A 15,799-nucleotide genomic window follows, 5' to 3' on the forward strand; every position below is an offset into this window, starting at 1 on the left:
GTAACCATCTCTGCTGAATGGTCTTCAGTGAGGAAGATTTATACAATATTGGTGTAACATTTAGTTGGCAAGGTGCAGTCTCTAAATCCCATTCCCCAATTATAAGAGGATAACCCTAACATTTCCTAGGCATGAAAGCCGGGAAGGTGATTTTCAGTCAATCACCAGGAGACTGTGAGTTCTAGTCCTGCCTAAGGCATGAAAGCTGGCTGGGTGGCTTTGGTCCATTCACACTCTCTCAGCACAGACCACCTCACAGGATTGTTGTTATGGAGAAAATAGGAGGAAGAAAGTGGGTATATATTCACAACCTCAAGTTATTTGTGTAAATAATAAAGGCAATAAATAATTAACCTAATCTAACTTAACCAGACCTGACCTAAACTAAATAAAATAAACTTAAAATAAAATAAACATAAAATTAAAATATCTGCCGTTGGTCAGAGAAAGCCAGTAAGGGGGCACCTAAGAGATCCAACAGAACTGCCATCCCATTTTTTCAGCCATTTTGTTCCTCCAATGAATCTGTGAATCAAAATGTGCATAAATTTGCTCAGAGATCTACTTTAAAGCAAAAGTCACCTGCTGTTCCGTGTGTCGTATTGCCTCATATTCTTGATGAAATGTACTTTCTTCAAGCCTTTGTGTCGCGGAGATCCAGATCCATGCTTCGTTCTACATTTCAAGAAAAGGAAAAAAGAGAACAAATACGCAAATATTTGCGATTAAAAAAAAACCTCTCAAGGATAACGAGAGGACTGCAGATGTCATAGTTGGATCGAGCATGCATGCTTAGGTTTGGGGGGTTTATTTATTTATATTTTGGCTTGAATGAGGGTGGCGGGGAAAAAAAGGACTTGCAAAGCATGCAATGGAAGGTTAATGCTGCTTTTGACAAGTACCTGCGCGCACTGGCATATCCCACTATGTCTTCTAAAAACTCTAGAGAGCAGCGCTGGGAGATAAAACGCCTTCTGCAAAAATGCACAACAGCACGAAGAGCGAATCGTATTAGTTCATGGCCTCCAAGAACTGCAAACCATCAATCTAAGCCAGGGGTGTCAAACTCAAGGTCTGCGGCCCTGATGCGGCCCTCAATGAAATCGAGTTTGACACCCCTGATCTAAGTGCATCCCTATACAAGTAGTCCTTGACTTACAACCTCTCATTTAGAGACCGTTCGAAATTACAAACGGCACTGAAAAAAACCTGACTTATGATACTTTTTCCACGCTTGATGTTTGCGGCATCCCTGGGGTCATGTGATCAAAATTCAAACACTTGGCACCTAGCTTCTGTGATGGTTGGAGTGTCCCATGATCACCCTTTGGTGAACTTTTTTTTAAAAAGTTTTTTATTTACATATAAATATCTTGAATGTAATGTATTATTCGGGCATTTCATTTTACAGAAGAAAAAAAGAAGAAAAAGTAACAGATATACTGATACGAATAAAGATAATACAACAGAATAATTCTAACCATATTCATAATTAAGTTCGCTTATTTATGATCTTATTTTGGCGACCTTCTGACAAGCAAAGTCAACAGGAAAGTCAGATTCACTTAACAACCTTGTTACTAACTTTAACAACTGCAGTGACTCACTTAAAAAACTCTTGGCAGGAAAGGTCGTAAAATGGGACCAAAGTCACTTAGCCGATTGTCTTGCTTAGCGAAGGAAATTTGGGGTTCAGTTTTGGTTGTAAGTCGAGGACTACCTGTGCGGTCATTTTCCCACCAGTAATCTAGAACTTTGGTCTTTCAGAGAAGGTTCTCACACTGTTATGGCCACCAGATGGACATTTTTGGACCACAGGCTGTGGTGCCTAGCAACAAACTTTAACCATCAGAGGTAGCAACCCTGGGCCTTGCAAAGTACAGTATTGTGGTACATATTTTTGGGATCAGACTGATCCTCCTCTTGGGAACAGACAGTGAATCCAACATACTCAAGAGCATATCTTATTAAAAAAACAGAGTCATATTTTGATGAATTTTCCCACGTTTCTCTTTTAAAATAGCAAAATAGGACACACAGCATGAAAATCACCAATTGAGAACAGTCTGTTAAGAACAAAACTTATTATTCCGTTTCCGTTTCCAAGCAGCTTTCAACTCTTTAGGAAAAACTCTTCAGTCCCCCTCCCCCCTGGGATTTTACATAAATATCAAGCCCGTATTTTTAATCGTTAGTAGCTGCAGCATTTCTCTGCCCTAGCTTTTCATGTGGAAACAACAGTGTTCAAAAGTCATGCTTCAGTGGTTATTAGTACTTGCCAGAAGAGAAGAAAGGAAATTATTTATAGGCTATTGATGATTTTTTTAAAAAGTTCTTGCTAGGAAGTCCAGGAGTAAGCCAGGGACAAAGGATTTATTGTAAATGGATATTAGTCGAAGTACAATCGTTCTGAAATGTAAATAAAACTATGTTCTTGCCTTGGTCAACAAAACTGTTATCATTCCTGGCCCAGCATAGGTTTTCTCTAAAAAAAATATTGATCTTAAAAAAAAAAGAATCACTGACCTGACAATTTACTTTAAAATTGGTTTAAGAATATATCAGAGCACACTGCAACAGTAATTATCTCCTTTTTTGGTTAATAATAATAATAATAATAATAATAATAATAATAATAATAATAATAATAATAATAACAACGATCACTTCGGTTTTGCTAATAGAATATGATTAGAATTAGAACCTTCTAACCTCCCTGGCAATTTTAATATTTTAATATTTTAAACGTAAATTTTGGGGGTTTTAAATTGTTTTAACTGTTTTAATCTATTGCTATTTATTTTAACCTAGTGGCTTTCACTTGTATTTGATTGTTAAATATTGATGTCACCTCCTCCATGCCACACTTGTATTTTTGATTTAATTGTACGTCGCCCCGAGTCCCTTTGCGGAGAGGGGGCGACTGATAAATCGAAACAAATAAATAAAATAAATAAATAAATATGACACGGAGGCAACAGGGCTGGATAAGTTAATTGCAATTCACTAGATTACATTGTCTTATTGTATTTGTGTACTTTTTGAACAAACGGAATTTTTCTTCAACCCAGTTTATCTAGGCCAGCGGGGTAAAACTCAAGTCCCGTGGGCCGCTCTGGAAACAGCGAAGGACTGCCCTGCAGCGCCTCTGTCAGCGAAAATGGAGCTCGGGAGGGCCGCACGCGGATCCTTCCATGCTCCGTTTTCGCTGGCAGAGGGTTGCAGGAGGCCGTTGCAAGTGGAAACGGAGCTCGGGAGCCCGTTTTCACTGGAAGAGCGCTCGGGACACCACAGGCACCCCTGACATAAGTGATGTCGAGGTGGCCACCCCCACTGAGGTCAAACACAACCCTAATGTGGCCCTCAATGAAATTGCGTTGGACACCCCTGATCTAGGGGGTAAGGCATCAAGCTGGAAAGAAAGGGACTGTGAGTTCAAGTCCCGCCTTAGCCATGAAAGCCAGCTTTGGGTCAGTCATTCTCTCCCAGCCCAAATCACCTCACAGGGTTGTTGTTGTACGGAAAATAGGAGGAGCAAGTGTTTATATTTGCCACTTTATTTCTAAAAATAATGAGGAATAAATAATCAGGAAATCGATCAACCAACCAACCTTCTGGAAATGATAGATTAATCCAGGGGTGTCCAAACTTGGGAACTTTAAGACTTGTGGACTTCAACTCCCAGAATTCCCCAGCCAGCCAAAGTCCACACGCACTGCTGGCTGGGGAATTCTGGGAGTTGAAGTCCACAAGTCTTAAAGTTCCAAAGTTTGGACACCCCTGGATTAAACTAATAACATCATTATTATTACCATAATAATTATTACTGTAGCACTGATGATGTTACCTAGTTTGGGTAATGAAATGTCTGCAAGAAAACAAGCACCAAGGAACCCTCAAACTATAGAGAAAAATGATTTTGTAGTAGAATTTCTCAGATAAAATTATTCTATCCTGTCTCCTCAGGTAAGGTCTAATGGGATAATCTCCTCAGCACTCAAGATGTGGGACACGTCCCTCTCTTCTCTAGTATTTAATTTGGTATGTTTAATAAAACAATTAGATGATACACAAGGCAGGTGGGGAGTAGAAATTGAATAAAAGTTGCTGTTAAATACAGATGATATTGGGAACAAGAAATACTACCCTGTTTTCCTGAAAATAAGCCCTAGCACGATTTTTTCAGGATGCTCATAATATAAGCCAGGGCTGTCCAAACTTGGGAACTTTAAGACTTATAATACAATAGTAGAGTTGGAAGGGACCTTGGAGGTCTTCTAGTCCAACACCCTGCCTAGGCAGGAAACCCTATACCGTTTCAGACAAATAGCTATCCAACATCTTCTTAAAGACTTCCAGTGTTGGAGCATTCACAACTTCTGGAGGCAAGCTGTTCCACTGATTAATTGTTCTCACTGTCAGGAAATTTCTCCTCAGTTCTAAGTTGCTTCTCTCCTTGCATGGCTGGCTGGGGAATTCTGGGAGTTGAAGTCCACAAGTCTTAAAGTTCCCAAGTTTGGACACCCCTGATATAAGCCCTTCCCCAAAAATACGCCCCAGTTAAAATTGTCAGAAGACAGAGACGTTTAGTACTGTATTTCTCCCAAAATAAGACCTAACTGGAAAATAAGCCATAATGCGTCTTTTTGAGCAAAAATTAATATAATACCCGGTCTTATGTTTTGGGGAAACACGGTAGTAGGCAAACCACTGGCAAACTTTTGAAATACTTGAAGCACAGTCACATTTTTCCTGTAATAATAGATGATTTGTAGATGATTTGTACTGATTATATTAGTGATGGCGAACCTATGGCACTTTTTCGCCCTCCCCAGGCTCCTATAAAGCCTCTGGAGCATGGGGAGGGCGAAAAAAGCATGTAAAAATGGGGGGGGGTATCGCGCGTTGTGCGCGCATGCGCACTGGGGGGGTCGCGTGTTGCATTATGGGTGCGGCACGCCTGCACATGACCCCCCTGCGCTCCCCCCACTTGTGGCACGCGAGCCAAAAAAGGTTCGCCATTGCTGGATTATATCATAATCTTTTAAAGATCTTAATCAAAGATCTTTTACTTAAATATGTAGAAACGATACACCGTTATGTATTATTCCATTTTCTAACAAGGTAGCGAGCTAGACACCTTTGGGCAGCATTGAATAAGAAATTAAAATTAACCCCAGGTTTCACGAAAAATGGAAGCTTGGTTGTGATTACTGTAGGCAATTTATATAAGGAAGAGGTTACAGCATTATTTTTGCTATAATAGAAAAGTGGAAAATTGTTACAGTCCGTCTATGAGGGAGATGGGCTGTTTAAAATGTGATCGATTAATACGGCAAATAAACATTGCATGCTAATATTATTTCATTTAAAAATATTTCTTGTTTTCTCTTTACAGGGAGTCCTTGGCTTACAATTCATTTAATGATCGTTTGAAGTTACAATGGCACCGAAAAAAGTCACGTGTCCGTTTTTCACACTTATGACCATTGCAGCATCCCCCTAGTCATATAATCAAAATTTGGACGCTTGACAAGTGGTTCATATTTATGACGGTTGCAATGTCCCGGGGTCATGTGATCCCCTTTGGCGACCTTCTGACAAGTAAAGTCAGATTCATTTTACAACCATGTTACTAAGTTAACTGCAGTGTTTCACTTAAAAACTCTGGCAAGGAAGTCCATAAAATGGGGCAAAACTCACTTAACAACTGGCTCGTTTAGCAACAGAAAGTTTGGGTTCAATTGTGGTTGTAAGTCAAGGACTAACTGTACCACGATTCTCTGTGTTGTAAAATTAAGACATACCAGGTCAAAAAAATCAAGTCTGCTAACTGGCCCGCACACACAGACACACAGAAATATGATTTTCTAGTTGAAAACTCGGTGTTGCCCAGGTATTTATTTATAGAGGGAAAATGTCCGGAAGAAACATAATTTCTAATGTTGGATTTTCCCCCTTACCAGAGGGAGCCCCCTTGTGGAGTATTGTGAAGCCATTACCATGGCAACTCCACTGCGCTATACAGTAGAAGCGATTTTACGGAAGTACAGTAGAAGTCATTTTAAGGCACAACAGGCTGTATCTTAATGGAACACACACCGTAAGTTGTGTTAGGGGTGTCTTACCTCCACAGTATCTGTTTCCAGAGAGTAAATCATCTATGTACCAAGTTTGGTTGAAATTGCTTGAGACATAATTCCAGAGTTATGCTGGAACACACGCACATACAGATATACCCACAGCCATTTATATATATATAAATATATAAAAATATATATAAGATTGTTGAAACAATGACAGGTTCTATCCAGTGTTTATAAGAATACTCATTGGAAGGCAGGGGGTAAGGGGGAAAAATAGACCCGGCAGGGAGATATATATATTAATTAAATCCCAGGAAATGGTACCAATAAATCATGGTTACGGTTGAACACTTCTGGCAATTGAAACATAAAAAAAAAAAAAACAGGATTATATGTCAAGGCATGGAAAACCGTATCGGTAAAGGAAGATTTCATTCATCAAGTTTAATGGCATACTGTGCATTCAGTATAAATGTCAGCCTGCATAAAAAATAATTCTTTTAGCAGCAGATGAATAGCCATACGAGCTAGCTGGCCAACAGCTCCTATAATCAAAGAAGAGCTTCAGACGGTTTTAAATAAGATTTATAATCTAAGCGCAAACCCTTCGTGATATTGCTGAGATTATGAACAGGAATGGTAACAGACGGATGCCGTTTATTAGCCTTAACTTTAAGTTAAAGAGTGATGGGGAAAAAATCATTCCAGTTATGAAGCTAAAGTGTTAAAGCTCACAGGGAAAATGCAAGGCCCAAGGCTAAAAACTGTCATTCTTTATTATTTATTTATTGTGGTGGGGTAGAAGTCTAAAAGATAGAAATAAAAAAAAAACTTGCTGGCTCACGTTTTTAGGAAAATCGTGGTTATACATTGTATTTTGCCACTTTAAATATTTGTATATTTTATACTGAAAAAAATGGGACATTCCTGATGCCACTGAAATACTGGAGCAGACAGTGCCGTCTCTGGAGAATTGGTCTAAAAATCCACAGGCAGCCCAAAGATTACCCAGCCTCTGAATCTACCACAGCAGCGTTTTCCAACTTAAGACAACTTTAAGATGGACTTCAACTCCCAGAATTCCCCGGCCATGTGACGCTGTAGTCCACACATTTTAACGTTACAACAACAGAGTTGGAAGGGACCTTAGAGATCTTCTAGTCCAACCTCCACCATTTTAGACAAGTGGCTGTCCATTCTCTTCTTAAAAGCCTCAGTGATGGAGCACACAAAACGAGACACGCCGTTCCACTGGTTCATTGTTCTCGCTGTTAAAAAATTTCTCCATATTTCTAGGCTGCTTCTCTCCGTGATTAGTTTCCGTCCATTGTTTCTTGTCTTGCCTTCTGGTGCTTTGGCAAATAGGTTGACCCCCTCATCTTGGTGGTAGCCCCTCAAATATTGGAATGCTGCTGCTTTTCAAACTGTTTCCCAGTTTGAAAAACACTGCAAGGCCCTCGATTACCATGTCATGAAGGATGGAATTTCTCTGCTATACTGTATTTCCATTAAAGGTAAAGCTAAAGGTTCCCCTCGGACATATGTGCTAGTCGTTCCTGACTCTGGGGGGCGATGCTCATCTCCGTTTCAAAGCCGAAGAGCCAGCACTGTCCGAAGATGTCTCGGTGGTCATGTGGTCAGCATGACTAAACGCCGAAGGCGCACGGAACACTGTTACCTTCCCACCAAGGGCGGTTCCTATTTTTTCTACTTGCATTTTTACATGCGTTCGAACTGCTAGGTTGGCAGAAGCTAGGACAAGTAACGGGAACTCACTCCATTAGGGATTTGAACCACCAAACTGCCTAGATCAGGGGTATCAAACTCGATTTCATTGAGAACCACATCAGGGTTGTGTTTGATTGTTGGGGGGATGGGCATGGCCAGCGCGTTGTCAGCACAACGTCACTCGTGTCGGGGGCACCTCTGGTGGCCCGAGCGCTCTGCCAGCGAAAACAGGCTCCCGAACTCCATTTTTGGCTGCAACAGCTTCCTGCAACCCTCTGCCAGCGAAAACGGAGCTTGGGTGGTGGGGGCGCACATGAAGCCCTCCTGAGCTCTGTTTTGGCTGGCAGAGGCATTGCGGGCCCATCCTTTGCTGCTTTCAGGGTGGTCTCGCAGACCAGATCTAAGCACCCCACGGGACAGAACCGCCCCCCCCCGAGGCCTTGAGTTAGACACCCCTGGCCTAGATAAATTTGGAAAGCACAATAGCTTTTGATTTAAAAGGCAAGCTCCACCTCCTTGCTGATGGCTCGATCTGATTATTTAGTCACAGAGATGTGGGAGAAAAAATAGCTAGGACTGGGTTCTGGATAGCCCTTGTCATCCTGTCTTTCCAAGTTGTTTACCCAGAGGACCGAAAAGAGGCCGAAGCAATACAATAATACAATACAATAGTAGAGTTGGAAGGGACCTTGGAGGTCTTCTAGTCCAACCCCCTGCCTAGGCAGGAAACCCTATAACGTTTCAGACAAATAGTTATCCAACATCTTCTTAAAGACTTCCAGTGTTGGGGCATTCACAACTTCTGGAGGCAAGCTGTTCCACTGATTAATTGTTCTCACTGTCAGGAAATTTCTCCTCAGTTCTAAGTTGCTTCTCTCCTTGATTAGTTTCCACCCATTGCTTCTTGTTCTACCCTCAGGTGCTTTGGAGAATAGTTTGACTCCCTCTTCTTTGTGGCAATCTCTGAGATATTGGAACACTGCTATCATGTCTCCCCTAGTCCTTCTTTCTCTTAAGCTAAACATACCCAGTTCCTGCAACCGTTCTTCATATGTTTTAGTCTCCAGTCCCTTAATCATCTTTGTTGCTCTTCTCTGCACTCTTTCTAGAGTCTCCACATCTTTTTTACATCGTGGCGACCAGAACTGAATGCAGTATTCCAAGTGTGGCCTTACCAAGGCATTATAAAGTGGTATTAACATTTCACGTGATCTTGATTCTATCCCTCTGTTGATGCAGCCTAGAACTGTGTTGGCTTTTTTGGCAGCTGCTGCACACTGCTGGCTCATATTTAAATGGTTGTCCACTAGGACTCCAAGATCCCTTTCACAGTTACTACTACTGAATAAGGTATCACCTATACTGTACCTGTGCATTCCGTTTTTGTTGCCTAAATGTAGAACCTTACTCTTTTCACCATTGAATTTCATTTTATTAGATAGTGCCCAATGTTCAAGTTTGTCAAGATCCTTCTGTATCTTAAGCCTATCTTCTGGAGTGTTGGCTATTCCTGCCAGCTTGGTATCATCTGCAAATTTGATGAGTTCCCCATTTATTCCCTCATCCAAATCATTGATGAAGATGTTGAAGAGTACTGGACCTAAAACAGAGCCTTGGGGTACTCCACTGCATACTTCCCTCCATGTAGATGCAGTTCCATTGAGAACTACACGTTGAGTGCGGTTGGTCAGCCAGTTACCAATCCATCTGGTGGTGATGCTGTCTAACCCACATTCTTCTACTTTATCTAGTAGTAGGTTATGGTCTACCTTATCAAAAGCCTTACTGAAGTCCAAGTAAACTATATCAACGGCATTCCTCTGGTCCACTAATTTTGTCACATTATCAAAGAATGCAATAAGATTAGTCTGGCATGATCTGTTTTTGACAAATCCATGTTGGCTTTTGGCTATTACTTTGTTTGCTTCTAGGTGTTCGCAAATTCGTTGCTTGATTATTTTTTCCAGAATCTTTCCTGGTATTGAGGTTAGGCTGATAGGTCTGTAGTTTCCTGGATCTAATTTTTTCCCTTTTTTGAAGATGGGAACCACACCAGCTCTTTTCCAGTCCTCTGGTAGTTCCCCGGTGTTCCAGGATCTCTGAAAGATATAATTCAGTGGTTCTGAGATCTCGTCTGCTAGTTCCTGCAGAACTCTGGGGTGTAATCCATCTGGTCCTGGTGATTTGAACTCGTCTAGGGTAGACAGGTGCTCACTTACCATTTTCTTCCCTATTTCAATTTGTGTTCCTAATTTTGTGGTGCTGCTTTTGATAGGTTGGACTGTTTTATCCCTTTGTGTAAAGACAGATGCAAAACATGAGTTAAATAGTTCTGCTTTCTCCCTGTTGCTTGTCACCTTCTTGCCACTTTCTCCTAGCAATGGACCAATTGTTTCCTTAACTTTTTTCTTGTTTTTAACATGTTGGAAGAAGCTTTTTTTGTTAATTTTTACTTTTGTGGCAAGCCTTTCTTCATTGTGAGCCTTAGCTTTCCTCACTTCATCTTTACAGGCTCGGGCTATTTGCTGATATTCTGCCTTAGTTATGTCCCCCTCCTTCCACTTTTTATACTTACTTTTTTTGTCTTTCAGTTTGTCAGATAGTTGTTTATGCAGCCATGCTGGTTTCTTTTGGGAGCTGTTGTTTTTCTTCTTCATTGGTATTGTGTTAGACTGGGCTTTTCTAATCTCATTTTTCAAAATTTCCCAAGCTTCTTGAGTTGTTTTCCCCTCGAGGATTCTCATCCATGGAATTTTTCCCAAGCTCTCTCTAAGTTTATTGAAATTAGCTTTCTTAAAGTCCAAGACTCTAGTTTGACTTTGTTCTACTACTTGTGTTTGGATAATGTTGAATTCCAATATTGCATGGTCACTTGCCCCCAGGGTTCCTATGGCTTCAACACCTTCTATCATTTCCTCTCTGTTAGTGAGAATTAAGTCCAGTATGGCTGATCCCCTTGTTTCCTTCTCTACTTTTTGGAAAACAAAGTTGTCTGCTAGGTTTGTTAGGAACCTGTTGGATCTTCCACTTGGTGCAGAGTTTGTTTCCCAGTTGATGTCAGGGTAGTTAAAATCTCCCATTACTATTGTGGTGTGCTTCCTACATACCTTAGTTAGCTGACTAGCAAAAAGTTCATCTTCTTCCTCTGCTTGGTTGGGTGGCCTGTAGTATAGACCTATGGCAATGTCATTTCCCCCACAACCTTTAATATTGACCCAAATGCATTCAAGATATCTTGCATTCAAGATAGATAGCAGCCAAGGTCGTGGGAATCTTCTGGCTAGACTGCTGGAAGTCACAGTGATCACACAAACACAGAAAACTAGAGGAGGTTTTAAGCTGGAACACGCTGTACTTTCTCAAGGACATCATCCCTGCACTGTCATCCTTCTGCAGCTTATTTTGGAGACAATCCCTTAATCTCTGTGATAGGAGAAAAATCAGACGTCAACAACTCACAATTGGTTTTGGATTCCGAGTCCTCAGAGCAATCTTGCTACTGTTTTAATAAGTCTACCCTTCTTCCGCAAAGTCAGGGGTGTCCAACCTTGATAAATTTAAGACCTATGGACTTCAACTCCCAGAATTCCCCAGCCAGCCAAAGTCCACACGCACTGCTGGCTGGGGAATTCTCGGAGTCGAAGTCCACACGCACGGCTGGCTGGGGAATTCTGGGAGCCAAAGTCCACACGCATGGCTGGCTGGGGAATTCTGGGAGCCGAAGTCCACACGCATGGCTGGCTGGGGAATTCTGGGAACTGAAGTCTACACGCATGGCTGGCTGGGGAATTCTGGGAACCGAAGTCTACACGCATGGCTGGCTGGGGAATTCTGGGAGCCGAAGTCTACACGCATGGCTGTTTGGGGAATTCTGGGAGCCGAAGTCCAAAGTCTTAAATTTGCTAAAGTTGGACACCCCTGCCCAAAGTGTTGCCTTTCAGATGCCCCGAGATTAAAATTCCCAGAATCCGCAAGGAACATGGTTTGAAAATTTCCAAGTTCTACTGGCAATACACATTGGTTCTTTTGGCTTGCTTTGTTGCCCATTTTAATATCTTATTTTTCAATGCCCAATGTTTTAATGGTTTTAATCTCTCAGTTGAAAGAGAGGAAGACATAATTATGTTCTCTTGTACAGTAGTTAGTCCTCGGCTTAACAACAGTTCATTTCAAGACTGTTCGAAATTACAGTGCCACTGAAAAAAGTGATGTATGACCATTTTTCACACGTATGACTGTTGCAGCATCCTCATGATATGTGACGAAGAATTGGATGTTTGGCAACTGGTTCATATTAATGACAATTGCAGTGTCCCCAGATCATGTGATCCCCTTTGGCAATCTTCTGACAAGCAAAGTCACTGGGGAAGCCAGGTTCACTTAACAACCGGGAATTAACTCAACAACTGCAATGATTCACTTAACAATGGTGGCAAGGAAAGTCCTAAAATGTGGCAAAGCCCATTTAACCAATGCTTCACTTAGCAACATAAATTTTGGGCTCAGTTAGGACTAGCTGTATTTAAAAGTTCAGTTTACCCCTGAAATGTATTTGCACCCATTCCAGCTGTCACTCATAGCAGAGAAACCTCGACAGCGCGTGCTTTTACTGGAGATTTCAAATGATGGATAGTCACCATCAACAATATTCTAATGGATAGCAATAGCACTTAAGACTTATATATTGCTTTACAGGGCTTTACAGCCCTCTCTAAGTGGTTTACAGAGTCAGCCTGTTGCCCCCAACAATTTGGGTCCTCATATCAACCACCTTGGAAAGATGGAAGGCTGAGTCAACCTTGAGCCTGGTGAGATTTGAACTGCCAAATTGCAGTCAGCCGGCAGTCAGCAGAAGTAACCTGCAGTACTGCACTCTAACCACTGCGCCACCACGGCTCTTCTGGATCCTGCTGCACTGAGCGTAGGGTTGGACTAGATCGGGAACCCCAACTCCCGGTCCGTGGCCCACAACTGAGCTGCAGCCTGTTCGCATGAACTGGGCCACGTGAGTGGCTGGCCGGCGCACACGCACACACAATTCAACTTGTGTGAGTGGCAGGCGGTTCCACTCCCCTCCACCGCTGGGCTGCCAAGCTGTAAATGTTAGGGAACACTGGAGTAGATGACCTCTAAGATCCCTAGTAGCCCTATGATTCAGTGATTCCAGTAGGCCAGACCAGAAAGTACCTGTCAAAACATCTTCAGAGAAGCAATTCTTGGGCCACATAGTTAAGCATTCTTCAAAGAGGTTCCAACAACTGGAAAGCTACTTGGTGGATCAATCAAGGGGATCAACTATCTGGGGTGATCTATTTTTCCCTACTTCTTACTGTAAAAAGCTCGGCCCAAGAAGGCAACATGTGGCGAAGTTCACCATACACAGGTTTAAGCAGGGGTGAAATGCTCTGAAGTCTGCTACCACTTTGCTTTGCTACCGGTTCGCTTTGCACTCATGCTGATTGTCGCACAGCTGATGGTCGGAACGTTAAAAAAAATGCTACTGGTTCAGGTGAACTGGCAGTTCTGACAATCAGCTGTGCAATAATAAGCTGTGCCATGTGATTTCTAATCACGTGGCATAGCTGATTGTCAGAGTTTCCAGTTCGCTTGAACCGGTAGCATTTCTTTTTTACTACCGGTTCGGGTGAACCGGTAGCATTTTTAAACTACCGGTTCAGGTATACTGGTAGCATTTTTTTACTACTGGTTCGGGTGAACCGGTAGCATTTTTTTTACTACCGATTTGAGTGAACCGGTAGCATTTTTTTTACTACCGATTTGAGTGAACCGGTAGCATTTTTTTTACTACCGATTTGAGTGAACCGGTAGCATTTTTTTTACTACCGATTTGAGTGAACCGGTAGCATTTTTTAAACTACCGATTCGAGTGAACCGGTAGCATTTTTTTACTACCGGTTCAGGCAAACCGGTCCAAACCGGTAGCATTCCACCCCTGGGTTCAAGCCTCACATCTTAGAAGAAAGAGGCTAAACCAGTATTTTCTTCCAAGTGTAATATGGGTCCTATCAGCCTCCCCGATCTCTAAAGACTTCTTTAATCCATGCTTTTGAGAGGCTAAACATGCAGAGCTGTAAATGGCATGCAGATCCACTCTCCAAACTTCCTTGATAGCTGAGTCACTTAAACCGTGTCAGCACCTAATTAAACAGAAGTTATTTTTACTCTAGGATTTGCCTCCTAAGAAATCACTGGCAGATTTCCCCTTCTATTCTCCATCGCAGGACTGCAGAGTGGCTCAAGGCGAATGCGTTTGGGCAAAGATTCAAAATCCTGCCAAGAAAAATGGGATGCAGTCCTCTGAAATGCATTTGAGGAAAGCTTAGTGGAGCTTTCTGGTGGTTTGTTTTTTAGGCTGTGGATTATGGGAGAAGAAATTGAGAGTCAGTTTGGTCCAGTAGTAGCATCAGGCAAGAAACAGGGAGATTGGGAGTTCTAGTCCTGCTTTAGGCATGAAAGCTGGCTGGGTGACTGAGCTAATCACCAGGAGACTGTGAGTTCTAGTCCTGCCTTAGGCATGAAAGCTAGCTGGCTTACTTTGAGCTAATCACCAGGAGACTGTGAGTTCTAGTCCTTCCTTTGGCATGAAAACTAGCTGGCTTAGTTTGAGCCAAACACCAGGAGACTGTGAGTTCTAGTCCTTCCTTTGGCATGAAAGCTATCTGGCTTACTTTGAGCCAATCACCAGGAGACTGTGAGTTCTAGTCCCTTCCTTTGGCATGAAAGCTATCTGGCTTAGTTTGAGCCAATCACCGGGAGACTGTGAAGTTCTAGTCCTTCCTTTGGCATGAAAGCTAGCTGGCTTACTTTGAGCCAATCACCAGGAGACTGTGAGTTCTAGTCCTTCCTTTGGCATGAAAGCTATCTGGCTCACTTTGAGCCAATCACCAGGAGACTGTGAGTTCTAGTCCTTCCTTTGGCATGAAAGCTATCTGGCTTACTTTGAGCCAATCACCAGGAGACTGTGAGTTCTAGTCCTTCCCTTTGGCATGAAAGCTAGCTGGCTTACTTTGAGCCAATCACCAGGAGACTGTGAGTTCTAGTCCTTCTTTTGGCATGAAAGCTATCTGGCTCACTTTGAGCCAATCACCAGGAGACTGTGAGTTCTAGTCCTGCCTTAGGCATGAAAGCTAGCTGGCTTACTTTGAGCTAATCACCAGGAGACTGTGAGTTCTAGTCCTTCCTTTGGCATGAAAACTAGCTGGCTTAGTTTGAGCCAAACACCAGGAGACTGTGAGTTCTAGTCCTTCCTTTGGCATGAAAGCTATCTGGCTTACTTTGAGCCAATCACCAGGAGACTGTGAGTTCTAGTCCTTCCTTTGGCATGAAAGCTAGCTGGCTTACTTTGAGCCAATCACCAGGAGACTGTGAGTTCTAGTCCTTCTTTTGGCATGAAAGCTATCTGGCTCACTTTGAGCCAATCACCAGGAGACTGTGAGTTCTAGTCCTTCCTTTGGCATGAAAGCTAGCTGGCTCACTTGAGCCAATCACCAGGAGACTGTGAGTTCTAGTCCTTCCTTTGGCATGAAAGCTAGCTGGCTTACTTTGAGCCAATCACCAGGAGACTGTGAGTTCTAGTCCTTCTTTTGGCATGAAAGCTATCTGGCTTACTTTGAGCCAATCACCAGGAGACTGTGAGTTCTAGTCCTTCCTTTGGCATGAAAGCTAGCTGGCTTACTTTGAGCCAATCACCAGGAGACTGTGAGTTCTAGTCCTTCCTTTGGCATGAAAGCTAGCTGGCTTACTTTGAGCCAATCACCAGGAGACTGTGAGTTCTAGTCCTTCTTTTGGCATGAAAGCTATCTGGCTCACTTTGAGCCAATCACCGGGAGACTGTGAGTTCTAGTCCTGCCTTAGGCATGAAAGCTATCTGGCTTACTTTGAGCCAATCACCAGGAGACTGTGATTCTAGTCTTCCTTTGGCATGAAACTAGCTGGCTTACTTTGAGCCAATCACGGGAGACTGT

The 15,799-nt window shown here is 42.5% G+C and overlaps 2 protein-coding genes across 2 annotated transcripts in view; both read right to left on the minus strand.

The window, feature by feature from the left end:
- RPS21 (ribosomal protein S21) overlaps positions 1 to 15,799 on the minus strand; it is a gene marked incomplete at its 3' end in the record, with an annotated part of 293,510 nt that overhangs the window by 49,958 nt on the left and 227,753 nt on the right. The window lies entirely within an intron of this gene.
- Positions 1 to 15,799, minus strand: part of CABLES2 (Cdk5 and Abl enzyme substrate 2) — a 69,767-nt gene that overhangs the window by 36,476 nt on the left and 17,492 nt on the right. The window contains exon 2 of the mRNA XM_081947887.1: positions 583 to 675. Coding sequence (XP_081804013.1) covers positions 583 to 675 — 93 coding nt within the window. The remainder of the gene's footprint in view (positions 1 to 582; positions 676 to 15,799) is intronic.

Source organism: Natrix helvetica (assembly GCF_964273705.1).
Source record: "Natrix helvetica genome assembly, chromosome: 3".
NCBI lineage: Eukaryota > Metazoa > Chordata > Lepidosauria > Squamata > Natricidae > Natrix > Natrix helvetica.